At 43.8% G+C, this 26,202-nt stretch overlaps 1 protein-coding gene across 1 annotated transcript in view; it reads right to left on the reverse strand.

Annotated features, from left to right (window-relative positions):
- The window catches only part of sptbn5 (spectrin, beta, non-erythrocytic 5), a 64,564-nt gene that overhangs the window by 33,106 nt on the left and 5,256 nt on the right, over nt 1-26,202 (reverse strand). Inside the window, 24 exon segments of the mRNA XM_029687779.2 lie at nt 3,496-3,722; nt 4,079-4,243; nt 4,683-4,853; nt 4,940-5,039; nt 5,181-5,320; nt 5,487-5,733; nt 8,833-9,120; nt 9,264-9,518; nt 9,738-9,868; nt 10,062-10,214; nt 10,518-10,730; nt 11,095-11,231; nt 11,372-11,543; nt 12,204-12,410; nt 12,795-12,995; nt 13,325-13,478; nt 16,513-16,736; nt 16,828-16,966; nt 17,475-17,695; nt 17,938-18,351; nt 21,130-21,358; nt 21,587-21,744; nt 23,418-23,534; nt 23,946-24,113. Of these exon segments, the coding sequence (XP_029543639.2) occupies nt 3,496-3,722; nt 4,079-4,243; nt 4,683-4,853; nt 4,940-5,039; nt 5,181-5,320; nt 5,487-5,733; nt 8,833-9,120; nt 9,264-9,518; nt 9,738-9,868; nt 10,062-10,214; nt 10,518-10,730; nt 11,095-11,231; nt 11,372-11,543; nt 12,204-12,410; nt 12,795-12,995; nt 13,325-13,478; nt 16,513-16,736; nt 16,828-16,966; nt 17,475-17,695; nt 17,938-18,351; nt 21,130-21,358; nt 21,587-21,744; nt 23,418-23,534; nt 23,946-24,113 (4,631 nt within the window).

Below are 26,202 nucleotides of genomic sequence, written 5' to 3' on the forward strand. Positions count from 1 at the left end.
CTCAGTTCTGTCGGACATGCCACACATGTCAGATAACAGGAAAACCAAATCAGGTTATTCCTCCCGCTCCTCTTTGTCCCATACCTGTCATAGGTGAACCATTCGAGCATGTGGTGGTTGATTGTGTCGGACCGTTACCGAAGACAAAATCGGGTAACCAGTTTTTGTTAACGATAATGTGTATGGCTACAAGATACCCCGAGGCCATTCCTCTGAGAAGGATTACAGCCCCGGTAGTGAGTAAAGCCTTAATAAAATTCTTCACGACATTCGGGTTACCTAGGGTGGTACAAAGCGATCAAGGAACCAATTTCCTATCCAAGCTCTTCAGGCAGGTGGTAAAATCCTTGTCAATTACGCACCGTGTGTCAAGCGCCTATCACCCAGAGTCCCAGGGTGCACTTGAAAGATGGCATCAGACACTGAAGTCTATGCTACGTAAATATTGTTTGGAATCTGAGAAAGATTGGGATGAGGGAGTTCCTCTAGTTTTGTTTGCTGCTCGTGAAACTGTGCAGGAGTCCCTAGGTTTCAGCCCGGCTGAACTGGTGTTTGGTCACACAGTGAGAGGACCAATGAAAGTCCTTAAAGAACAGTTCTTGTCCCAAGAGTTGTGTACCAGAGATGAGAATGTGTTGGACTACGTTAGTCGCTTTCGTGAGCGCCTACACCAAGCTTGTGCTCTCGCAAAGGAAGCTCTGTCTTCCTCACAGAGGAGCATGAAAAGACACTATGATAAAGAGGCTGTTTCTCGTCCATTACAGCCAGGTGACCAAGTACTGGTGTTATTACCTGTTCCAGGATCTTCACTGTCAGCTCGTTTCTCGGGTCCTTATTTAAGTGAAACTGACTATGTGCTTCAAACTCCTGATAGACAACGCCAATCTCGTGTGTGTCACATTAACATGTTGAAAGCTTACCACACCCGACCCATCATACAGTTAGAGAGTTCAAAAACAGAGGAAGGTACTGCTGTCTCCTCTGCTACTACTGCTATGATAGTGGACTGTCATATTGATGATGTTGATGGCTTGGAGTTGCGCAATACTCAGCAGCAGTGTGTTAGATTGCCCAACTCAGAAATGCTGCTGTCTATCCAATCCGGTCTGGTTCATTTAACGGATGGACAGGCCAATGATATTGTGAGGCTACTACACAGTTTTCCATGTCTCTTTAATGACGTTCCTACTCGCACAAATGTGTTGGAACATGACATTAATGTTGGAAATGCTACACCTATCAAGCAACACCCATATCGTATCAACGCTTCCAAGAGGAAGATAATGAGGGATGAGGTGAGCTATTTGTTGGAGAATGACCTGGCTAAGCCAAGTTCAAGCCCTTGGAGTTCTCCTTGCATTTTGGTTCCTAAACCTGATGGTACGTCCAGGTTATGTACGGATTATCGAAAGGTAAATTCTGTCACAATGCCAGATTCGTTCCCGTTACCCCGACTGGACGACTGTATCGACACTATTGGTGCTGCTAAGTATGTAACCAAGTTAGACCTCTTAAAAGGTTACTGGCAGGTTCCGTTAACTTCACGTGCTTCTGAGATTTCTGCCTTTGTGACCCCAGACAACTTCCTACAGTACTCAGTCATGGCTTTTGGGATGCGAAATGCACCAGCCACCTTCCAACGACTGGTTAACTCCGTATTAGCTGGCGTTCCTAATTGTAGTGCATACCTTGATGACCTAGTGATTTATTCTTCTGAGTGGTCAGATCATGTTGACTCTCTAAGGGTAGTATGTGAACGGTTGGCAGCTGCTTCTCTAACCCTGAACTTGGCAAAGTGTGAGTTTGGGAAGGCTACTGTTACCTATCTCGGTAAAGAGGTTGGCCATGGACAGGTGCGCCCTGTTGATGCCAAGGTCTTGGCTATAACTGCATTCCCTGCACCTACCACCAGACGAGAGCTACGCCGCTTTTTAGGGATGGTTGGCTACTACCGTAGCTTCTGTAAGAATTTCTCTGCGGTAGTTGCTCCATTGACCGATTTGCTTAGTCCGGCTAGATCATTTGTGTGGTCCGCTGATTGTAAGAGAGCTTTTGAATCAGCGAAAGCACTCTTATGTAGTACACCTGTACTTGCTGCTCCAGATTTTGAACAACCGTTCAAACTTGAGGTAGATGCTAGTGCCAGAGGTGCTGGTGCTGTTCTACTGCAGCAGGACAAGTGTGGAGTGGATCATCCCGTTTGTTATTTTTCACGTAAATTTAATAAATGTCAAACAAACTATGCGACAATAGAACAAGAAGCTCTTGCTTTGTTGTTGGCTCTGCAATACTTTGAAGTATATATTGGTTCCAGTGCCCTACCCGTGATTGTATATACTGACCATAACCCCTTAGTTTTTCTCCACCGAATGTACAACCAGAACCAGCGCCTTATGCGTTGGGCGCTGATTGTACAAAATTATAATTTGGAGATCCGCCACAAAAAGGGTTCTGATAATGTGTTGGCAGATGCTTTGTCTCGTGTGTGAAATTGATTTCTGTATGTTTTGCAAGGTTGTGAGTATTCATTGAAATACTGTAGTCGCAACCCCTAGGGTTGCTCTTTTAAGGGTGGGAGTGTTACGGATACAGTTATCCTGTGTGTGTGTGTGTATCCTGTGTGTGTTTCTTTTCTCTCCTTCTCCCCTCACAGGTGAAAACCATCACTCCCCAATCAGTCAACAATCAATCATCAATCAGAAGACACATCTCCTCCTACTTCCTATCCTATCACAGTTCCTTCCCCATGGTTTAAAAACCCCATCATTTGTTTGTTCTGGAGCATTCTCTAGCTCAATCTCTCTGTAAATGCCATGTCTGTAGGTCTCTGTGTTTCACTCTCGCTTTGTGTCTTAACCTCTCTTTTGTTTAAGCACCTCCATAGCACTTTGTCATCACCTGTGAGTATTGTTTTTGGGTTATGGTGTTTGTTTGTTTGCTGGTGGGAAAAGGGGAAACCAAGACAAGTCGCCCATGGGCATACACTACCCGTAGGTGAACTTTGTTAAATACACTAGGTAGAACTGGGCGGACCACCCACTGTATTTTTGGTTAGTTAGTTAGCTGTTGTTAAAGTAGGCTAGTCTAGCTTAGGGGTGTTTTTGAATACTTATTGTTTCTTTCCTTGGGTCCAGCTCAGCCCCTTTTCCTGCTCCCCCCATTACCGTGTGTTTATAAATAAACCTAGAGTTTGACGGTAGATTTCTGTTGTCGTGGTTATTTCGTGCACACTTTTACTTTGTCACAATAATAATTTGCATGAGTTATGTTACGGGTCTCATTACCATCCCCCCTAGACTGTCGGGCCAAAAGGGATTCGTAACACTGACCATGTTTCCTGAACCGGAAAAACTCTGGGCCCTAGATACAGAACTAGGTTAGCTAATTCAATGCATAAATGAATGGATCATTCAATTGGATCAATCAATGGATCGATCCGTGGATTGCTTTACTGCTACTAATTACAGATCACATTAATCGGTCCTTACTACTTACAGCTTCATGTACGTATCTGTCTCCTGAAGGATCCTCTGGGAGTCAAAGTGGTTAGTGGCCAGGTGCTTGGCCCGGGTCACGATGGTGTTAATCTTGTCAGCCAGTTCCTGGGCCTCTGCCTCTAGCTGCTGGTGCTCCTTCAACAGCTGGCGGCTGGAGCGAAGGTCGTGACCTTTGGCTGCATTCTGCAACATCCTCTGTATGGCCTCGATCTTCAGCTTGGCATCCTGGGAACAATGTGATTACAATTTACCCCGGTCCTCAGGTTCAATTGCTAGCTCATATAGACAGAGAGAGAGGGAGCTGGCTGGTGGACGAGACCAAATTATGATCGGCATCATAAGCATCATCAACACATTTCAATTTATGGTCAAGAAATAACTAGGTATATACTGAAAAATTACTTTGTAAAATAGTAATAACATCCTAGTAATAACCTATGATTGACCTATTTATTTTATACCAGTGGAAACAGTACTGTAAAATGAAGCGTGCTACCCACATTTATCTACAGCATTCTTACCCACAAATCGATTACCAAACTAGATCCAGGTAGGTAGTGTAGAGGTTGTTAGTGTGTTACCTGCAGTAGCTCCATGAGCTGCTCCTGCTGCCCAGCCTGTCTCAGCTTGTCACCTCTCTCAGTCATCTTCCCCTGGAGCCTGACCCAGCGACTGTTAACCTGGGTCGACTTCCTCCTGATGTTCTGGCTCTCGTAGTGCTCCTCCGACAGCATCTCCTCTCCCAACTGATGGAACCAGACAACAGGTTAACTTACAAGTACAATATAGCAGTACAGTAACAGTAGCATTTGCTCCCCAAACGAATGGAAAGCAACTAGGCTTACCGTACAATATTTAACAGTACAGTACAGTAGGAGGCCTTCATCCTAAAGCTTTGGCTCTGGTAGTGCTCATCCACAAGCATCTCCTCCCCCAACTGGTTTAGTGGTCCAGTTTTACTGAACGTTTGACAAGTTTTCTATCATGTTGGTCGAAACTTGGCATCTGTATCACCAATAGCATTATTAAGAAGTGGGAGCAACAAACAGTGAAGACTTTTTTTCCTTCTCTATAAGTGCTTTTTTGTTGTTGTAGTTTTGCCACGATTCGTGGCGAAGATGAGAGAAGGTGTCATTATGAGCCATTAGGTATAGAAAGGATAGGATGGCGAAAGCCCTGTGATACCTGTGTGAGTCTGTCTAGCCACACTTGGTTAGCTTGCATCTCTTTCTCAGCTGCTTCATGTCTCTTCAGCTTGCGGAGGATATTGGTAGGGTCCCGGTACGACTCGTCTTCAGCTATCTTGGACTTCTCCTCCATCCACATGAGCATTTCTTCAGCATCTCTCTGGAACTCCTGATGACAAACACATGAGAAATGTTCAAGCGCTTAACTGCCATTGTAAAAGGTACACAGAAGGTGGGTTTCTATATCAAGTGTACCTGATACTTATGTGAATCGAGCAGGAGGGTCCGTCTTCGTTTGCAGCTCTCTCCAAGCTTCTTATTGCGCTCTTGAATAGTCTGTGACCTCTCCTGTATTCTAAAAAGTCATTAAAAAATGATTTGATTATTTCAATGTTTAAAAAAAAATAATTTGAACAATACATTGTTCACTGCTACACATTTCCTATACATTTGGGGGAAATGTCTCCAAACTGGTCATCAACATAATAAGCCTTACTGTTTGGCAGCAAAGTGTCGTTTGTTGACGAGTTCCTTGCTCTTGTCTTGGAAGAGGCTGATCTGTTGGTTGAGAGAATTCAGTAGGCCCTCCAGTTCCTCCTGTCTGCCCAACAGACTGTGGACATTGTCTACAGAGTCCTGAGCACAGAGAGGGAGAGACAAACACACTGGATGAGAACAGAAGTGGTCTTACCTGAACAAACACACATACATACACAAAGACACATCCATCGCCACATACCCATAAGGCTTATTATTATATTCCCATTCATTGTATAACAGTGTACAGTATATGTTATCTTACCCCCAGGTCTTTGACCTTCAGCCTGGCCTCATGCCCAGACAAGGCTGCCTCGATACGATCAGCCTCCTGATTCAGCTTCTGTAGCTCCAACCCCTGTTCCAGCCTCCTGTTCCTACTGCCCCAGAGTTTGTCCAGCTTGGTCCACTCCTGGCTCAGCTTTCCCAGCGTCTGCTGGACGTCCTTCACACCTCGGTTTCCCCTCGATTGTTCCTCAAGAGACTTTCCAAGTTTCTCCATGTCTTTCACCCTTTTAGTTAGACGAACACAAGTACATTACAGTGACATTTACAAAAAAAATGTGTCACACATACAGTGCCTTAAAAAACGTATTCACCCCCCAACACTTTTACCGTGTTTCGTTGTCTCAGATTGATCCACAAAGCCTAGGGCACCATGTCAAATCAAAAGAAAAATTCCAAAAGCTTTCAACAATGTACTAAAAATGAAAAACAGAAATGATCAGAGTAAAAAGGTATTCCTACCCTTTGTAATTGCGAGTCTAAATTTGCTCAGGTGTAATAGTCACACAATTTGTTGATGGACTCCACCTGTGTAAGAAATTAGTGGATCACCTGCTTTTAAATGAATATGTGAGGATAAATCCGGCTCTCTCTGTATGGTCCCAAAGTATGGTAGAGACTTTCACGAACGCTAAGCGGTATGTGTGGCACAAGTCAAACACTGCACACCAGCCAGGTAACACCATCCCCACCGTAAAGTATGGTGGTGGAAGCGTCATGTTATTGGGATGCTTTTCAGCAGCAGGGACTGGCAATATTGTCAGGAGTGATGGGAGGATGAATGGCGCACAATACAGAGACATACTAGATAAAAACCTGCGCCCCTCTACCACAACAATCAAACTGCAGAAGAAGTTGGTCTTTCAACATGACAATGATCCAAAACACAGTTCTCCATCACTGTGTGCAAAGTTAAGAGACTTGTGTGTATCTGATAGCAGGGGTTATAAGAGAGAGCTTTCAATTTTGTGCAGATATGGGATATACATTTTGAAATAAATTCTAAATATAGTTGATTTATTTATTGTCCTATCATGATGGAACAGTCTCCAACCCTATACCCTAGACACCGATCTGAACGACCCTCACACTAAGGAGAAGTCCTAATCTGTTTTATGGGCCTACTGCAAGTAGCCGATAGGCAGCCAAAACAGAAAGATAAATGAGATCAGAGACCTACTAAAGCAGCACCGCCCCTTCAAGATTCTGAGCCTGCCTGGCAAAGCACCCTGATGGGTGAGCATAACATACAAGGATTGTCTCAAAGCTGCTAATGAGAACCTTGATGACCTGGTACCTAGCCGGTGGGGATTCCGGTGGGGTGCTCCCACCCAGGTAGTGGCAGTGCTGGCAACACTGCCTGCAGTAATCCATAGGAAGGGGGTCACACTCAGATAATCAGAGAGTGGGAAAAGTATTGTGGCCCTGGTGGCATGGAATGATCAAAGGTCTGACTGCTCAGAGACACGTGGGAAAATGGTCACAACGGGGGAAGAGCATGTGTGTGTTTCAGGGGAAGGGGGTGTACCTGAGGTCCACCAGCTAGGACTTGACATTGGAAACAAAGATCTTTCTTCTGAAACTTGTCAGTCTATTCTTGTTCTGAGAAATGAAGGCTATTCCATGCGAGAAATTGCCAAGAAACTGAAGATCTCGTACAGCGCTGTGTACTACTCCCTTCACAGAAGAGCGCAAACTGGCTCTAACTTAAAGCATTGTTGTATAAAGGCTTGTAAGTAAGCATTTCACTGTTGTATTCGGTGCATGTTACAAATACAATTTGATTTGAAAAACCATTGAGCACTATGATGAAACTGGCATTCATGAGGATCACTACAGGAAAGGAAGACCCAGAGTTACCTCTGCTGCAGAGGATAAGTTCATTAGTTAACTGCACCTCAGATGGACACCAATAATAAGAAGAGACTTGCTTGGGCCAAGTAACACGAGCAATGTACATTAGACCGGTGGAAATCTGTCCTTTGTTCTGATGAGTCCAAATTTGAGATTTTGGGTTCCAAAAGGTGTGTCTTTGTTCCCACCATGAAGCATGGAGGAGGAGGTGTGATGGTGTGGGGGTGCTTTGCTGGTGACACTGTCAGTGGTTTATTTAGAATTCATGGAACACTTAACCAGCATGGCTACCACAGCATTCTGCAGCGATATACGCCATCCCATCTGGTTTGCACTTAGTGGGACTATCATTTATATTTCAACAGGACAATGATCCAACACACCTCCAGGCTGTGTAAGGGCTATTTGACCAAGAAGGAGAGTGATGGAGTGCTGCATCAGATGACCTGGACTCCACAATCACCCGACCTCAACCCAATTGAGATGGTTTGGGATGAGTTGGATCACAGAGTGAAGGAAAAGCAGCCAACAAGTACTCAGCATATGTGGGAACTCCTCCAAGACTGTTGGGAAAGCATTCCAGGTGAAGCTGGTTGAGAGAATTCCAAGAGTGTGCAAAGCTGTCATCAAGGCAAAGGGTGGCTTAATACGGATTGGTTTAACACGTTTTTGGTTACTACATGATTCCATATGTGTTATTTCATAGTTTTGATGTATTCCCTATTATTCTACAATGTAGAAAATAGTTACATTTGTATTCTTTTTTTATTTTTATTAAAAAAAACTTGAATGAGTAGGCGTCCAAACTTTTGACTGGTTCTGTGTGTTTTGATAACTATATATAATACAAATCGAGGTGAGGGCATTGGAAATGCTTTTGGCGGTTGATCTGCTTCTGTTCTGTGTGCTCTTTTCAAAAGATGGGTCTCTCAGGGGCCCTGGAATCCGGGGGCAGGGGTGGTCTGCCGGTCACTGGGATGACAACCCAACTTCGGATGGGGGGAGGGAAACTCAAAGAGACTTAATAACTGCCAGAGGTGGTTCAACCAAGTACTGAGCCAGGGGGATGAATACTTATAAAATGATGACATTTCAGTTTTTTATTTGTATTATTTTATTGTTTACTATTTTCTTTATGGGGTTTTGTGGCTGGGGGACTACTTGAAGAACTTGTGGCCGGCTGAATACTTTTTCAAGGCACTGTATGTTTTCCCAGCGTCATGACTCATGAATATGTCTGTAAGAAACTAAATAAAGGACAGTACAAAAAAACCACTGTGTATGCTTTCCTATTGTCTCATCACAAACTATCCTTCTCCTACTAAATTACCTTAGAAACACTGCTTACCTGAGAAATAGTTGCACTGAATACATCATCAGATACCTCCATGTCCCAGCATGCAGCACATAGCATATTATTATAAACATATGTACATTTTCCAGAAAGGAAAGAACCCAAAATTCTGTTTCACCTCTCCCTTTGCGCGTCGATCTCTATCCTCAGATCCTGGTTGTCATTCAGGAGGGTCTGAGCGGAGGTCACGTCCGAGGCTGTGTCATCCTCCAGTAGGCGGTCCTGGGCGGCCCCGGCCCACAGCAGCAGGTCCCTGGTCTCCTGCTGAAACAGCTGCAGCCGCTTGGCCTCCTCCAGAAGCCTCTGTCTCTCTGATGCCTGGCCCTTCACCTGCTCCAGCAGAGCCTCCAGGCCCCGCACCTCCTCCATGATGGCTGCGGCCTCTGCTGGGCTGCAGTCCTGCTTCCTGGTTCACACAGATATGTAGAACGTGAATGAATGGATGGATGAAATAACTAACTGGCATTACACTCAAAACCATCAACAGTAACAGTATAAAGTATTGGACTAGTGGTCTGACACATATAGAGGTTTACAATTGTGCCTTACATTTTAGCCACACTCTTGAGGTATGATATCTTCCTCTCCAGGGCCTGTATGTCTCTTTGTGCTTGAGCCTGGGCCCTCTCCTCAGTGTCCAGGGCTGTAGAGGTAGTACCCACACCGTCCACAGTGTCCAGCTGGGTGAACTGCTCCATGAGCTGGGCACGGGCCTCCTCACAGCTCTGGAGGAAGGATTGCACATCCGCCGTGCTCAGCAGCTCATGGCCTTTCTCATCCTTCAGCTTCTGCATGCGCTCCCACCTAGCAACAACAACAATAACAACATGGACAGCTCTCTTCAATGATTAAACATTGTGTGTGCGTCTCAGTAAAACGCAGTGCATTTTCTGTACGCAATAAACATTTCTGTGAACAACAGACAATCAAGAACTATCTAATCTGAAAAACTGTGTTGATCATGTTATTCTTAGTAGATGTCAGTAGTACTATTACGAAATAGTTTTCTGCAAGTCCACCTACCTGCGTGTGACTTGTCCTTGCTTGGCCTGTATCTCTCTGTATTTACTGTGTCTGCTCTTCACTAGCTCCTCCCCCAGTCTGGTGATGTCATCGAGCTGGCCCTTCCCACTTGCCAGCTCGGTCAGAAAGTTCTGGAACATGGGGAATTCATGAGAAGGTGAGTTCCAACTATTATATCAAGTAAATAATAGCACTAGAGACAAAAGCTGATGTACTGCTAATTATTTTGTTGTGTGTGTTATGAATGTGTTATGAAGTCCTTATGTAGGTGGCCTTGAAATAAATTGCTACGGAATAATCTCAGTGATGAGGCTGGTTTATTACCTCATATTTGGCCTGCACCACACCCACGTTGTCGGAGTTAGGACTGAAGGTGTTAAGGATGTTCTCCTTGTCCTCCATCCAGGACTCAAACTCCTCACAGGTGTTGTAGAAGCGGTGCAACCGAACCGTCTCCTCCAGAGTTTTCCTCCTGGACTGTATGGTGGAGAAATCAGACACAAATACACAATTTGGGTGCCAGTGTGTGACAACTTACATGTGTGCTACAGGATGATCACTCTAGGTCCTATTCTCTGTACTGGGCGCTGCCACTACATCATCAAAGATGTCTTCACAAAGATGTCAAAGCATAAAACAAAACGTAGCGTTATAACGTAGATAACTTAGATGTAGTGTAATGATTTGTATTGCTGTACTGCTTATGTGATGCAATGGGAAACCATTTTTCACCCCAAAAAAAGTAGAGGAGAATCTGAAATACCGGGTCTTATTTCTCACATTAGCCAGGTTGTGCAGGCTGTTGAAGTCCCGGTCTAGACTGCTCTGGGCGCTCTCTATGGTTTCTCTCTGGTAATGTGGATCAGGAATCGAAGAAGACTGGATCTCAGCGGTCCCCCGGCGCATGGAACGTCTGCGACGCGCCCGGTTCACCCTCTTAGTGGGGCTTTCAGTAACCCCATTGGTGGATGGAGGTGGTGTAGAGGGAGTGTTCTATTTCAAATGGAAAATTATGAAGTTTAAACTGTGTAGACCAGGGGTATTCAAATCTTACCCTGCAAGGTCCGGAGTACTGCTGGTGTTATGTTTTAACTGATAATTCATTTCACACACCTGGTGTTCCAGGTCTAAATCAGTCCCTGACTAGAGGGGAATAATACAGGGGGGAAAACAGTGGAACTGGTTTTGAGGTGCAGATTTGGATTTGAGGGGTGTAGATCGTTGATCTCAACCTGGGATTATGCGGGCCGGTTAATGAGTTAATGTAGGCACACAATTGTACTTGCGATGATTCAAATGGGTAAAGTGCCATAAAGCTCTTCACTAGGCCACAGAGACAGCTAATAGGGAGGCTTACTGTAGATGATGGGAGCTCTGTGAGGTACGTCTTTGGCACCAGCTGTTCGTTGCCTTTGCTGTCCCTCACTAGAAACGTATCCTCATTGTCTCTGTTGAGGATAGTCACAATTTCCCCACGGTCCCACACCGTCACACCTGGAAAACAGAGACTATTTACCTTAGAAACTGGACTAAGTCTATTGGTGGAAAAGTAACATGAAAAACATTTCACAATTTTTTTCCTACAATTTGTTTCTATAAATAATCCATATTCTATTGAAGTTGAGAATCTGTACCTCTTGTGTATTTAAACCTGATCTTGGCATTAGCCTCCTGTGTATGGGTCTGGGTAGATGTCTGAGTGATCTTTGCTCCTCTGAGGGAGGTCACTCTCCCAGGTGTGGTCAATCCCTCCTCGTCACCAGAGGAATCACTGTACTGTGGCATCTTGTTCTGCTGGGCCTCAGCCTGCGGAAAAATACGAAAGTCCTCAGCAACTCTTGGAAGTCAATGGGGGTGGATTTTAATAATAAGCTATTTCTTTATTATTAAAACCAATGTGTTTGAGGATGTATTCATGACACAATGACATTAAAAAGCTGCGGTTTAGTTACAGTGTCTTCAGAAAGTATTCACATCCCTTTACCTTTTCCACATTTTGTTGTTACAAAGTGGGATTAAAATGGATTTAATTGAATTGTTTTTGTCAATGATCTTCACAAAATACTCTAAATGTCAAAGTGGAAGAAAAATTCTAAAATTAGTAAAACTTGTATTATTATTTTTTAATAAAAAGGGACCTTACAGATACAGTATTTTATGTGTGGGGTACAGAGACTATGCAACTTATTATGTGACTTGTTAAGCACATTTTAAGTCCTGAATTAATTAGTCTTGCCATAACAAAGGGGTTGAATATTTATTGACTCACATTTCAGCTTTTCCTTTTTAATGAATTTGTAAAAATGTCAAAACATAATTCCACTTTGACATTATGGGGTATTGTGTGTATGCCAGTGAAAGAAAATCTTTATTTAATCCATTTTAAATTCAGGCTGTAACACAACACAATTAGGAAAAAGCGGTGTGAATACTTTCTGAAGGCACTGTGATTGATGGGGAACTTACTGTGAGCGGGGCCAGCTGGGAGGCTCCCTTGGCCTGTTCTCCCAAGCGTTTCACCTCCACGACGTACGCTCCCATCTCCTTTTCCAGCCGTAGGTGGCGCTGCAGCAGGGCGCTGGTGGAGGACTCATCCTTCCCATAATCCTCGCTGATCAGGAGGGGCTTCCTGTCGCTCAGCCACGAGTTGGCCTCGGTCACATCAGCAAAGTACTGAAGAGGAAAATAACAGATAATAAATAATATAATACAATTTAAACAAAACTTTCCCTGACCAAGATGGCTGTCCTGTAGTTGTTGCCAGGTTGCTAATGTCCAATCTAGTGTTCTATCTAATTCTTTGGAAAGGAGAATATTGCATGTCAGAGTCTGGCGTAGTGGTTAGCCCCCCAGACTCTGGAACACCCTAGTGACGTGGGTACAAATCCCGTCTCAGTCCTTCCTCTCTGTCTCCCTTTGTATCTGTCTCCCCTCTACATTCAAACTATCACGGTCTATAAAATAAATAGAGAATGTCAATGACCTAGCTATGGTAGCTTTCTCCAGCCTATTACGTACATAAGCTTACATATATGTATATGTTTTAATAGTTGTAACCTGTTTGATAACGATGGCTGCATGCAGTCTGTTTTTGCGATTGACCACATCATCCTTCAGGTGCTCCCACTGTTTCTTCAGCGTCCGGACCGACTTCTGGATGTCCTCCTCACTGGGGTGTTTCCCTCTGCACATCTCCTGACCTCTACTCACGACCCCTGAGCACAGAGACTCATGAGACTGCACCTCGGCTTCAAGAACCTGCCAAAACAGCGATGGGTCAACAAACACATAAAAGTGAGGGTTTGGTTCACATTATGACATGACATATTTTTATTTGTTTAAATGCCAATGTATTTAGATAGGCTTATGCCAAAGTATTTATCATGCCATGTGTTTAAGTTTATATTGACTGCTATGTAAGCTTAATTAAACTTGAAGTTGAATAATCACTGTTTGTGTGACTGAAGAAGGCCTGACCCAAATAGCACCCTGTTCCCTATATAGTGTGCTACTTGGATGAGGGCCCTGGTCAAAAGTAGTGCACTATAGGGAATAGGGTGTCATTTGTGATGCAACCAAGGTCTGACCTTGTGTTTCTGAATTGCCAGCTGGATCTGGCTGAGATCTCTGCCCAGACTGGCAGACTGAAGGGGAAGCCACCTCTCATAGATCCACGCCTCCACCTCCTCACAGTCGTGGAAAAACTCAAACAGCTTCAGCTGGCCCTCTAGCATTTTCCTCCTGTTGATTCATTAAGACAATAACCAACATAATAAATTGGGTGGTTTGAGTCTTAAATGCTGATTGTCTGATAGCCGTGGTATATCAGACCGTATACCACAGGTAAGACAAACATTTATTTGTAATGCTCTAATTATGTTGGTAACCAGTCTATAATACCAATAAGGCACCTTGGGGGTTTGTGGTGTATGGCCAATACAAAGCTAACAGGCTGACTACACCGCTCGTGTCATGTGCGCGAGCGTTACAAAATAAATTTAGAAATCTATATTATTCAATTATTGCACCCACACTGCTTGTGCACGCCAACAAGTGCATTGCCAAGGGCTAAAATAGAAGTCAGTTCTATTTCTGACACAGATCACGCTGCAAGTCCTGCCTCTCCCATCTCATCATTGGTTTATAGAAGCAGGTACCCACGTGCCATCTCTTCATTGGTTATACCCACGTGGGTGACTGAAAGACGAACGAGGCCAGTGGCACTAATGCACCTAATTTATGAAAGTTGCCAATCGCAATATAATCAAGAGAAGAAAAAGCCTGGAAGGAGAGATGACTAAAAACGATTCGGTTGACCGTTTTATTTATGGATTAATTGGTGGAGTAGAGGACCTTGTGCATTTCAGGTAAAATAACAACTCAATGTTTATATCCCAGGACAAATTAGCTAGCAACAACAAGCAAGCTAAATAGGACAAATTAGCTAGCAAGTGCAAACTAGCTAGCTAAATGTTGATATTTTAACCTGCGTGTGGAGATCGCGTTTGGTGTGGGGGGATAAAATATATTTATGCACGATAGAGCTGCGCTTAAACCGTTGTATATATGCCATATACCACACCCCTCAGGCTTTATTGCTTAATTATACAACGGGTGGGTCTAATGCTGAATGCTGATTGGTTAGAAGCGCATTCCACAGCCTATTCCACAAGTTACCACTGGCTAAATCTATGAAGTTAAAATGCCTATTTACTCTGTTCCAATCCTCTGTCTCATCAGCCCAGGCAGGGAAGTTATCAACTTGATCTCCACTATCTCACATTTATTTTAGACTAACATTTCGTTTTCAACAGCGGAGACTTGTATAAACCTTGCTGTCTGTCTCTCCCACATTTGCAACATTGTTTCCATATTCAAGTTCGATCTCCAACTGTCCCATGGTAATGAACCTGTAGGGGTCGGAGTAGAGACGAGAGAGAAGCAGGCAGCGATTCTCAGCCATTCGAAATCATGAATCAGCTGGCATCATTTTTATGGATAAATACAAAGAACTATCAATTGAAAAAAAGGTAACAAAACGAAGTGTAGCTAGTTTGCAGTCTTTCCAGCTTCAGTTTGAAGTTATTGTGTTAGCTGTGTTGTTGGCTAGCTCCTTTGACAACAGTGTCCTAACGAGAGTGCCTCTTCAGCTCATTGTTATGCATGTATCCAAATAAATGTCACTACAAAACAGCTTAAACAAATGCAGCTACTGTTGTTATTCTGTCTGCACTGTTTGATGTGACTGTAAATTAGCCGTGGTTGGCTAGCTAGCAAGCAAGGGATAAGAAAGTGAATTTTATCAAAGGAACATTTAGAACAAACGACTAGGTCGCGTCCATAGATACAGAATAAAAAGACTGAAAGACCGAGCCGCGTCTCTGGCAACCGAACCAATAGAGCGAATAGCCGGCTTGGGTAGCATCCCTAGATTTGTTTAGGGACTATCTTGTGGAAGGATGAAATAATATGAAAAATTAATCAAAATAACGTTTTTGATTAAAATATGTAAATCATTATTTGAATATGTTGGTAACCCGTTGTATAAAAATGATAATGCCCTCGAAACCAATGTTTGGCGGACATATTGGCACGGTTTGCCAGTGTTGTGCCGAAAATCTACCCCCTTTCAGAATCACCCCCTTCTAATTTCCTTAATTAATGTTGTGGCAACAGTCAAATACTTTCTATAGAACAAACTTCACATCAGAATAGGCAACCGAAATGAATAATTCATGTATGTGTGTTATATTAAACATAGAGGAGGGAGTAAAATCTCAAATAACCGGCGTCCGCACATCGACTCTGTACCAGCACCCCCCTGGTATATGTTATTTTTTACTGCTGCTCTTTATTTACCTGATACTTTTATCTCTTATTCTTATCCGTATTTTTTAAAACTGCACTGTTGGTTAGGAGCTCTCAAGTAAGCATTCCACTGTAAGGTCTACTACACCTGTTTTATTTGGCGCACGTGACGAATAAAATTTGATTTGAAAAGATAAATAAAAATGTTGGAAAGTAATACACATTTCAGAACAACTATGGCTGAATTATTATCCTTACACTTTCAAAATACTAGTTGAATAAGACATGGGAGAGATGACAAATGTTGGCAAAGATATTTATTTAATAGACTAATACAAAATCAGTAGCGGATTTAGGTACGAGCGACATGGGCAGCGGCCCAGTTCATCATCTTGCCGGGGGCGGGCGCGGGTGCTGTTCTAGCGCCATACAAGCTAGAACCGCCGCATACACTTGATACAAATAGCCAAACCGAAAACTGCAGACAAAAATGCTTTCTGCTACTTAGATCAGTGAAATGTAGGCTAAATTGACAACGGAGTGAAGAGCAGAAATCTCAACTCGCAAGCAAGTGGCAGCAATTAAGAACGCGAAGGGGGTGGGGGAATTCTGGCAGGAGGGGAGATTTTCGGCACAACACCAAACACCAGCTTCTCGGGCATTAGACCCACATCAATCAACAGTTACCATTCCTGTGGATCTAGATTTGACAAAGCACTACACTACTAATAGGTCTCAATTATCAGTAAGTTCCAACTAAGAACCAATTCAATCAATTGCAGATTGTGTTTACACTGTGTAAACCACTCTGAAACAAACACACCATGAAAGCCGTTTGTCACACAAATATTGTCATTGCTAAGGTACAACCACACTTATACTTAAAATAGTTGTATAAATAAACCTGGGGTTTGCCATTATCTACAATGTATTAAATGTGGGCCTAAGTTGTTGTGTGTGTGCTCACCTGTTCTTACTAAGGGCCACCAGAGAGTTGTACTGAACATTGAGTGATTTGACCCTGGTCTGGATCTGCTGTGCAACTCGGTGTGTCCCCTTTAAGGCACTGTTACTGATGGCACTCAGAGTCTCTCCATGAGCAGAGATCTGGGTTTCCAGCAGGTCCTGTTTCTGAAGCAGGGTCTCCACCTCCGGGAGCTGCTTCCCAATGTCAGAGGACCCTGCTAAAACCTACATTAAGTATGAAAATTGAAGGATGAAGCATTAAGCGTATTACTGTTATACATTATACTGTGTTGTTTGCTGTCCATCAGTTGTGTACCTGTAGATCTCTGAGCTCCTGGGCAACCAGTTCGATGTCCCTGAGGACACTCAGTGTGTTCACAATGTCCCCCAGCTGCTCTCTCTTCTGCTGCAACTGAACCAGGATGTCTTTCCAGCGCTTTGTGATGCTCACCTCTCTGAAACGACGGACGGAAAACACCAGTGCAGATATGCTTCCTACATGCTCACAGTTCCCATTCAATCATGTAGGCTTTATTTCATTTTTGATGAATTATTTGGACCAATGGGAAACAAACATACTGATTGTTGGGGTATTTACTATGTATTTACCTTCACTGACTTACAGCACTGAATCTTACTGTACCTCCGGATGACTTGGAACTTGCTGTGGTAACTGACCCTTAACTCTGGATGACTTGAGTCTTGCTGTGGTAACTGACCCTTAACTCTGGATGACTTGAGTCTTGCTGTGGTAACTGACCCTTAACTCTGGATGACTTGAGTCTTGCTGTGGTAACTGACCCTTAACTCTGGATGACTTGAGTCTTGCTGTGGTCATTTAGTTCTAAGCCTTACCTCCAGGTGACTTTGATTTATTAGGATCCCCATTAGCCAACACCAATGGCAACTGCTAGTCTCCAGGTGACTTGGTCCTTACCGTGGTAATTTAGTTATAAGCCTTACCTCCGGATGACTTGTGCCTTGCTGTGATAGTTCCCCTTCTCGATGACAGCTGCCATGTCGCTGATGGCTCTGAAGCGAGGCTCCCTAGCCAGGGTGTCTGTCCCCAGGGCCTCCAGTCTCCGGGCAGCAGCATGGGCCTCCTCCAGGCTGTTTAACCCCCTCAGGTCCTGTCTGCTGATCAGCTGGGCTGTGTCCTCCAGATAGCCCTCCCTCAGCCCTGCCTGAATGGATGGATGGAATAGAATTTTAGTCAGTGTCATAACCCATTATAAGTGTACTATAAGGCATTATAAAGGATGTTATAGAGCATTATATGCATGTGCTTTATAGAAAGTGTAACCAAAGACCAAGACATACAAGCATTATTATTAAATAAAACACTTCTTTCCGAAGTGGTCCTCAATGATAAATCAAATAACACCTAATAATAAAAAACAATAAGTTACAAAACAAAAAACATTACCTTCCTGCCAAACTTCTGGGCCAGCTGCTCCAGTTGCTCCAGCCTTAGCAGCGCCCTCTGGAGGGCGTCCTCTCTCTCATGCTCCGCCCGCTCCAGTAAGGCCCAGTTCTTCTCGATGTCCCCCAGGGTCTTTCCTTCTGGGGGAACATAGGCCCACTGGTTGTTGGCTATGAGCTTGGTACGCAGGCTGAAGAAGTTTTCCTCAATTGCCCCTCGCTCCTGGTACTTGGGGGGTTTCTCCACGGTGCGGTAGGTCTTGAAGGAGGCCACCAGCTGCTGCATGTCCCTCAGGGAGTTGGGAAAGGAGCGATCGTTGAGCTCCACCACTTTGGTCTTGATCCACCGCAGGAGGTCAGACACCATTCTCTCATACAGGATCTTCTGATCATCTAGCTCCTTCAGGAGACCCACGATCTGGAAGAAGAAGGGAGGGAGTTATTAAACTAACGAATCAGAAAGATACACATGAAACATACAGTAGAACCTCCTATGGATAATGACATATTGAAATGAAGTTCATGTAATTTCCTTTCAATCTGAAGGCTAGAGGGCACTGCATTCTGCATAATTTAGAGTTTGTGGCTGCTTGGGAGCAATCAGTCATTCTTTACTCTCTATTCAATGATGGCAAACAATGTTTACTACATACACTGCAGTTGCAAAAAGAGTTTTAAAAGGGTTAAGATTGATTGAATTTATTTGACAACAAAAAAATTAAAAAATTCATACACAAGGGCGCTCGCCGGTGACGCCTCCACATGCAATTTAAGAAAAATCATCAAGGATAACACAATAAGCTTAAAAGCCTATTTCCATTGTGGTCCTTTTGAAGAGGGAAGGGGAAATGCAACTAAGTTAAGTGTCAATAGAAGTGGCAACAGACAATGAGACCAAATTGTTGTTTGATTCATAACATCAGATAATTAGTACAATTCCCTTTCATGATTAACAACTATGGGCAGGTACATCTCTCTTGTTTCACACACCATTAATATATAAAACAATCAATCAATCCCTAATATATTCAAGACAATCACAACATGATAAGCAATAGGCACCAAAAGGCAGAATATATGCTATCCCGGGCATTTTCCTTCTCAGCCACATACAACACACTTTTGAGACATGCTACTATTTAATTTTTTTTTTAGTGAGAACTCGAAACTACCTATGGAGGTAATACATTTCACATTTTTTCAGAAGATTATTCCAAAGAAAGGCAGTATAAAGGAGTATAAAAAAACAGTTTATTTCCCCATACCACTTTCAAAGTGGGAATGGTCAAAATGGTTAACTGCTGGAAGTTTTAAAATAATCCTAATTTGTTCTGAGATGTCTGCTATTTATTTTGCATTATCTTGGGGGCACTATTGTACCAGGAAGAGCACGCATAGTCAAAGTGGCATTGAACAAGAGCCCCTGACTATGCCCCCATTGCATTCGTATCCAGATATTTGGAGGTTCTAGCCAGGAACCTAATTTTATGGTTCACTTTGGAGATAAGGTTTTCTGCCATGGTCTCCCCTGTCTGATGGTTATCTAGCACAGATCCAAGATACTTAACAGAGTCTTTTGCTGTGGCAAAACTACCACTTTAAAATCAGGGGATTTCCTCAGTTTCACTTTGGATCCGAACAAGATGGACTCTGTTTTTCCAGGGTGAAGTAACAGCTTATTGTCACATAGCCATTTACTGACATTCAGAAGTTCAGCACTGAGGGCTTTCTCAACCACATTTTTGTCTTTGTGGGAAACCCACAGTGCAGAAGGCCAAATCTCTAAGCCAAACTAAGTCCAGGCATAGCTACACACCTTGCTCACTACACCAGTACATACACACTACACAAGTGGGCTACATACACACGCACTACACCTGTACACACCTCACCCACTATACTTGTACATACACACTAGGCCTACACATACACTACACCAGTACACACCGTGCTCAGTTTCTCCATTCGGGGTCCAATGGTGGACTCCCTCCTGTGTTGCCATCTAAACCATTGGTTACTCAAACTGCCACCGAAGGACATGTTATGCCTGTCAGCTCCACTGCTCTTTGTAAATTCTCATAGTGTCTAGTTCTCACTGCCGCCTTTATCCCCGACGCAACCTGCCAGTCATCCTTTACTGTACTGTAATACACCTTTATGATCACACCACAGAGGCTCTCGCTCTCCCCCTCAGCACTGCAGAAACACGTTGCTCTGTCTGTTTCCACGTGTTAGCATGGTGGTGATGATGAGAGGATGATGATGTGTCACCCGGCTTGGCTCAGTCCTCAGGCTCAGTATTATTCAAAACAAACAGCACTCCACTCGGTCCTGCAGCAGCTCAGGTCACTCTGGCCACTGTGCTAACATAAACGACGCTAGCGTACTGTCCTTCGATAGAGCTCCCTGTCTCTCTCTCGACCTCAGATCCACTACAGAGCAACTAACTGCACAGTCTCTCTCACTCACTGGGTCAGATTAAGCCCTTCCTTCCAAGTTGTCAGTCCTGCTGGCTGGGCCCAATCTTGCAGGAGTTGTCAGTCAGTGAGTATTAGGTTAAACTCAGGTTATGCCCCTAGCTTCCGGCTACAGTGTGTCTCAGTGTCTGTTTCTCCCCACAACGGACAGTCATTGGTCTGCATTACAGGATCGGTGTTTGTACTGATCTGATTAGCTCTAGCAGTAGCACCATCCGTCCTCCCATTGCTCCACAGTGAAATCCCCGGCCTAATCCACAGGTCAGTCAGAGGAGGCGTTGCCTTCATTTAGAAATTACAGTACATTCAAGATTAGGAGAGGTGCAGTTCAACTAATGGCCTACAGAGGGCACCTGAATCCTAGGTCTGGATATGAAAATGTGGTGTGTGTGTGTGTGTGTGTGTGTGTGTGCGTGTGTGTGTGTGTGTGTGTGTGTGTGTGCGTGCGTGTGTGTTGTGTACACTGCACAGTGGCCTCGCCTATTGTTTTGTCAACATTGAAGAGAGAATAGATGTTATCATCATCCCAACTGAGCCACCAGGCCAGACAGGCCCATCCCTGACTAGATCTGATGTGGATATGACACAAGGATAAGCTTTCCTCACACATCTTACTATAGATAACCATAGACAGGATGGATTAGGACTGTGGATGCCTGTATGTACATCACCAAGAGAAATTCCTAGTAACAAAGTATTTGGATTCTGATTCTACTGACCTTGGCCAGTCTCTTCTGGATGGTCTGTCCCTGCTTCATCTTAGAGAAGTAGTGGTAGTAGAGAGAGACGTAGGTCATGACGGACTTCTCATCTGGGTGTTTAACATCGATGTCCTCCACATCCAGCAACTGTAGGATGCCAAACTCATTCTCGGCCAGAGAGAAGGCATGGCCCAGGTTCCTCTTAGGGTCCTCCTCACGAAGACGAATATAATCAAACAAGTCAGGTCTGCGACAAAATGTTTTTCCATTAAAAAAAATATGATGGGTACAGTAAACAAAAACTATACATCTGTAAACTCCTAGGGGAGTTTCTCAGACCCGGATTAAGCAAATGTACTTCTGGATGATTAAAAATCAGTTTTAAATGGAGATTCTCCATTAAAATAGGCTTAATCTGAATCTTAGAAACTGCCGCTCGGAACTATCCTGCCATTTTCCCCTTGCTGCTCTGTACCGGTGGGCATGAATGAGGGCGTTGAATGCCAGCCCATTCCTCCAGCTTCCTGAGAAGTCCTGCACATTGACGTTGGAGTATCCTGCTGTCTTACGCTGGCACCAGATCAGAAGAGCTTCCCTGGCAGAACGACGGGCGTTGCTGGCACCACCACTTGCCTGAAACCGGTAGACCAGACTTAGTAGGCAGTCTGCATTTCTGGCACTTACTTGATGAGAACAATATACTGTATCACATCTTGTCATTTTAATTAACATTTTCACATTTCTTTGAGCCACATGAAGTTCAGATTTCAAATATAGTATGACATATAATACAATATACACTGAGTGTACAAAACATTAAGGACACCTTCCTAATATTGAGTTGAACCCACCCCCTTTTGCCATCTGAACAGCCTCAATTCGTTGGGGCATGGACTCTATAAGCCGTCGAAAGCGTTCTACAGGGATGCTGACCGATGTTGACTATAATGCTTCCCACAGTTGTGTCAAGTTGGTTAGATGTCCTTTGGGTGGTGGACCATTCATACACACGGGAAACTGTTGAGCGCGAAAAAACCCAGCAGCATTGAAGTTCTTGAAACAAACTACTGCAACTGGCACCTACTACCATACCCCGTTCAAAAAGGAACATACATCTTTTGTCTTGTCCATTCACCCTCTGAACGGCACATATACAATCCATGTCTCAATTGTCTCAAGGCTTAAAAATAATTGTTTAACTTGTCCCGCCCCCTTCATCTACACAGATTGAAGTGGATTGAACAAGTGACATCAATAAGGGATCATAGCTTTCACCTGGATTCACCTAAATTCCCCTGGTCAGTCTATGTCATGGAAAGATCAGGTGTCCTTAATGTTCTGTACACTCAGTGTAGAATCTCTATTCATTCAGTGAGGTGCATTCCAGGTCACGCCCAGGACAGAGGAAATACACTACACACAGATAGGTGTATACAATTTAGCACACAGCCATGCAATCTCCATAGACAAATATTGGCAGTAGAATGGCCTTAGTGAAGAGCTCAGTGACTTTCAATGTGGCGCCGTGATAGGATGCCCTCTTTCCAACAAGTCAGCTCGTCAAATGTCTGCCCTGCTAAAGCTGCCTCAGTCAACCGTAAGTGCTGATATTGTGGTAGGCCAAACAAGGTCACAGAATGAGACTGCAAAGTGCTGAAGCACATAGCGCGTAAAAATCATCTGTCCTCGGTTGCAACACTCACTACCGAGTTCCAAACTGCCTCTGGAAGCAACGTCAGCATAATAACTGTTCGCCTAGAGCTTCATGAAATGGATTTCCATGGCCGAGCAGCCCCACACAAGCCTTAGATCACCATGCAATGTCATGCATCAGCTGGAGTGGTGTATAGCTTGCCGCCATTGGAAACACATTCTCTGGAGTGATGAATCACGCTTCACCATCTGGCAGTCCGACGGCAGTCCATCTGGCAGTCCGAACTTGACTGGCCTGCACACAGCCCTGACCTCAACTCCATGGAACACCTTTGGGATGAATTGGAACGCCGACTTCGAGCAAGGCCTAATCGCCATACATCAGTGCCCGACCTCACTAATGCTCGTGGCTGAATGGAAGCACGTCCCTGCAGCAATGTTTCAACATCAGTGGAAAGCCTTCCCAGAAGAGTAGAGTCTGTTATATCAGCAAAGGGGGGAACCAACTCCATTTTAATGCCTATGATTTGGAATGAGATGTTTGACGAGCAGGTGTCCACATTCTTTTGGTCATGTAGTGTATTATAGAAATGTAACTTTTCTGGCCAGAGGTTCCAAGCCTGTTCTACTCTTTAAAATGATATGGGAAATACCTCATCGAGATTGATGGCTCCGATCTGGAAGCGTAGGATGATGATCCACAGCAGGCCCAAGATCAGGGTCCGATCTCCATCCACAACATTCTCAGGGCCAATCAGATCCACACGGATCTGAAAGGTCAGCAGGTACTGGTTGATAACTACTCAGAAGAAATCCAAAACGTACAGTCGTAAAAGGGGTACATGAGAACATCAAATAAATATGGCTATCGACTAGTCTAGATGGAATAATCCAATTTTTAGTTTCTGATATTGCAAAACAAAAGTAGGCATACTTGTTCATGTGAGCTACTGTCAGAGGCAAAACAATACCTCCAACAACTCAGAAACAACCACAGAACTGTAAAACCAAAAAAAAACGTCTTACCCCATGACACTTCACATAAAACGTAGGCCTGTTTCCCTAAAAATGTACCTCAAAGACCCTTGCAGAATTAGTTATCATGCGAAGTGTCCCGGGGTAAGATATTTTGGGGGATTTCTAAATCCTTCCTTTCACTAAACTGTGTATTGTGAATGTACCTTAGTCTTGAGGAAGTTGATAGCGATGCTGTTGTTCTCCAGGCAGTGGACCCGCAGGGTGCGTCGGCTGGGAGTGGGCAGCTTCTCCCTGGAGATGAACTCTAACAGACGGACAAGGGGGACCCCTGTCTTCAGCTCTGTGTACACATCACTAAGGGACAGCTTCTCCTGGAGAGGGACAGACAACATGTGTGTGTAAATGGGGGGGGTTGTCAAACTCTGATGAAGGTCCATTAAAAAAATACATTGGTGTGAAGTCCATTAAATTGTTGTATGCTGTAAGTACAGTACCAGTCAAAAGTTTGGACACAAATCAAATGTTATTTGTCACATGCGCCGAATACAACAGGTGTAGGTAGACCTTACAGTGAAATGCTTATTTTACAAGCCCTTAACCAACAATGCAGTTTTAAGAAAAATACGTTAAAAAAAATAAGTAATTCAAGAGCAGCAGTAAAATAACAATAGCGATACTACTGTATATACAGGAGGGTACCGGAACAGAGTCAAAGTGCAGGGGCACCGGTTAGTCGATGTAATATGTACATGTAGGTAGTAGAGTTATTAGAGTGACTATGCATAGATAATAACAGAGAGTAGCAGCAGCGTACATTTTTAGGGCCTTCCTCTGACACCTACTCATTCAAGAGTTTTTCTATTTTTACTTCTATTTTTACTAGTTTCCACTTTTTATTATTTTCTACATTGTAGAATAACAGTGAATACATCAACACTATGAAATAACACATATGGAATAATTTGGCGACCAAAAAATATTGGTTGCTAAACCATCAAATATTCAGCATATGTGGGAACTCCTTCAAGGCTGTTGGAAAAGCATTCCAGGTGAAGATAGCTGAAAGAATGCCGGGCGTGTGCAAAGCTCTCATCAAGGTAAAGGGTGGCTATTTGAAGAATCTTGATTCGTTAACACTTTTCTGGCTACTACATGATTCCATATGTGTTATTTCATAGTTTTGATGTCTTCACTATTATTCTACAATGTAGAAAATAGTCAAAATGAAGAAAAACCCTTGAATGAGTAGGTGTGTTAAAACATTTGACTCGTACTGTATGTGGAGCATCCATGATCCCCAGAGTGCTGGAGGTTCTTCCTTTTTTGTCATTTGCTTTCTGCATGCACTCAGAAACATGATATGTGTGCATAGTTTCTTCTATTCAGTCACATGTTCCAGCCAAGTAATTCCGTACTATTAGTTTTAGTTGACAGCACAGAATGGCTATACTGGACTGTTGAATATATGATCATGCTTCATCCAGCTAGCCAATTTCCTGCTATTGTAGTCGTAGTTTCAGTTGGAAGCATAGCATGATAGAAGATTTGTAACATGATTTGTAACATGATAGAAGATGTACTGACATAGGTGATAAACAATCACTTCCTGTTTAACAGAACACCTGTATGACTGACCCGTGTTACGAAACTTGTCATGAGACTGCACCTCTGTGACGTCACCTGATCACCCAGCTAACGCGGCTAGTTAGAGTAAAGCTCTAAACCTGCTCATCTCTTCCTTAGAAATATGCTTATGTGATGAAACGTTTTATTCACAGATTGTGCAAGTCAGGAAGGAAACTATGATCAAGTCGTCATCACCTTCACTTCTGCAAAAATCCAATTCACTTTCTCATACATACTGTGGTGTCTATTTTCAGTGACCTGTGTAAATTTGAGACATTGGGTTAGGAGGTGCAGGAAATGTTAGATTGGCTCCGGCACAGTCAGCCAGCTGCAGCCAGGGCTATGAGGCTCTGACATCGGGGCCTGTTAGTTAGGCCTGCTGCCACTGTGCTCCATTAAAGTGTGACTCAGACAAGCACCCTTCCCCTCCCTCCCTCCCTCCCTCCCTCCCCCGACCTCTCTTTTCTCCTTCCCGCCCTTTCCTGCACCTATCCTCTTGGACCAGTGTGACAGCCACTCCCTAATCCAGACGCCAGGAAATCATGTCTCAGAACAGATTGCTTTACCTCCTGACAGCCACACCTGGGTTCAAATACTATTCTAATTCATTTCAAATACTTTCTGTGCTTGATTGAGCTTGCCTGGCTTAATGGACCAATACATTAGTCCCAAAACGGCAAAACCCACCACTCCAGGCAGGCAAGAACAATTGCTCAAAGAATTTGATCGAATTCAAATAGTATTTGAACTCAGGTCTGCTGACTGCCTCTCTCCTAGGGGGGCAATTATGGGAGCGCCTAAGTAGGCCTGGTCTGCCCTGGTCTTTCTGGATCC

The sequence above is a fragment of the Oncorhynchus nerka genome, linkage group LG18, assembly GCF_034236695.1.
Source record: "Oncorhynchus nerka isolate Pitt River linkage group LG18, Oner_Uvic_2.0, whole genome shotgun sequence".
NCBI classification, from domain to species: domain Eukaryota; kingdom Metazoa; phylum Chordata; class Actinopteri; order Salmoniformes; family Salmonidae; genus Oncorhynchus; species Oncorhynchus nerka.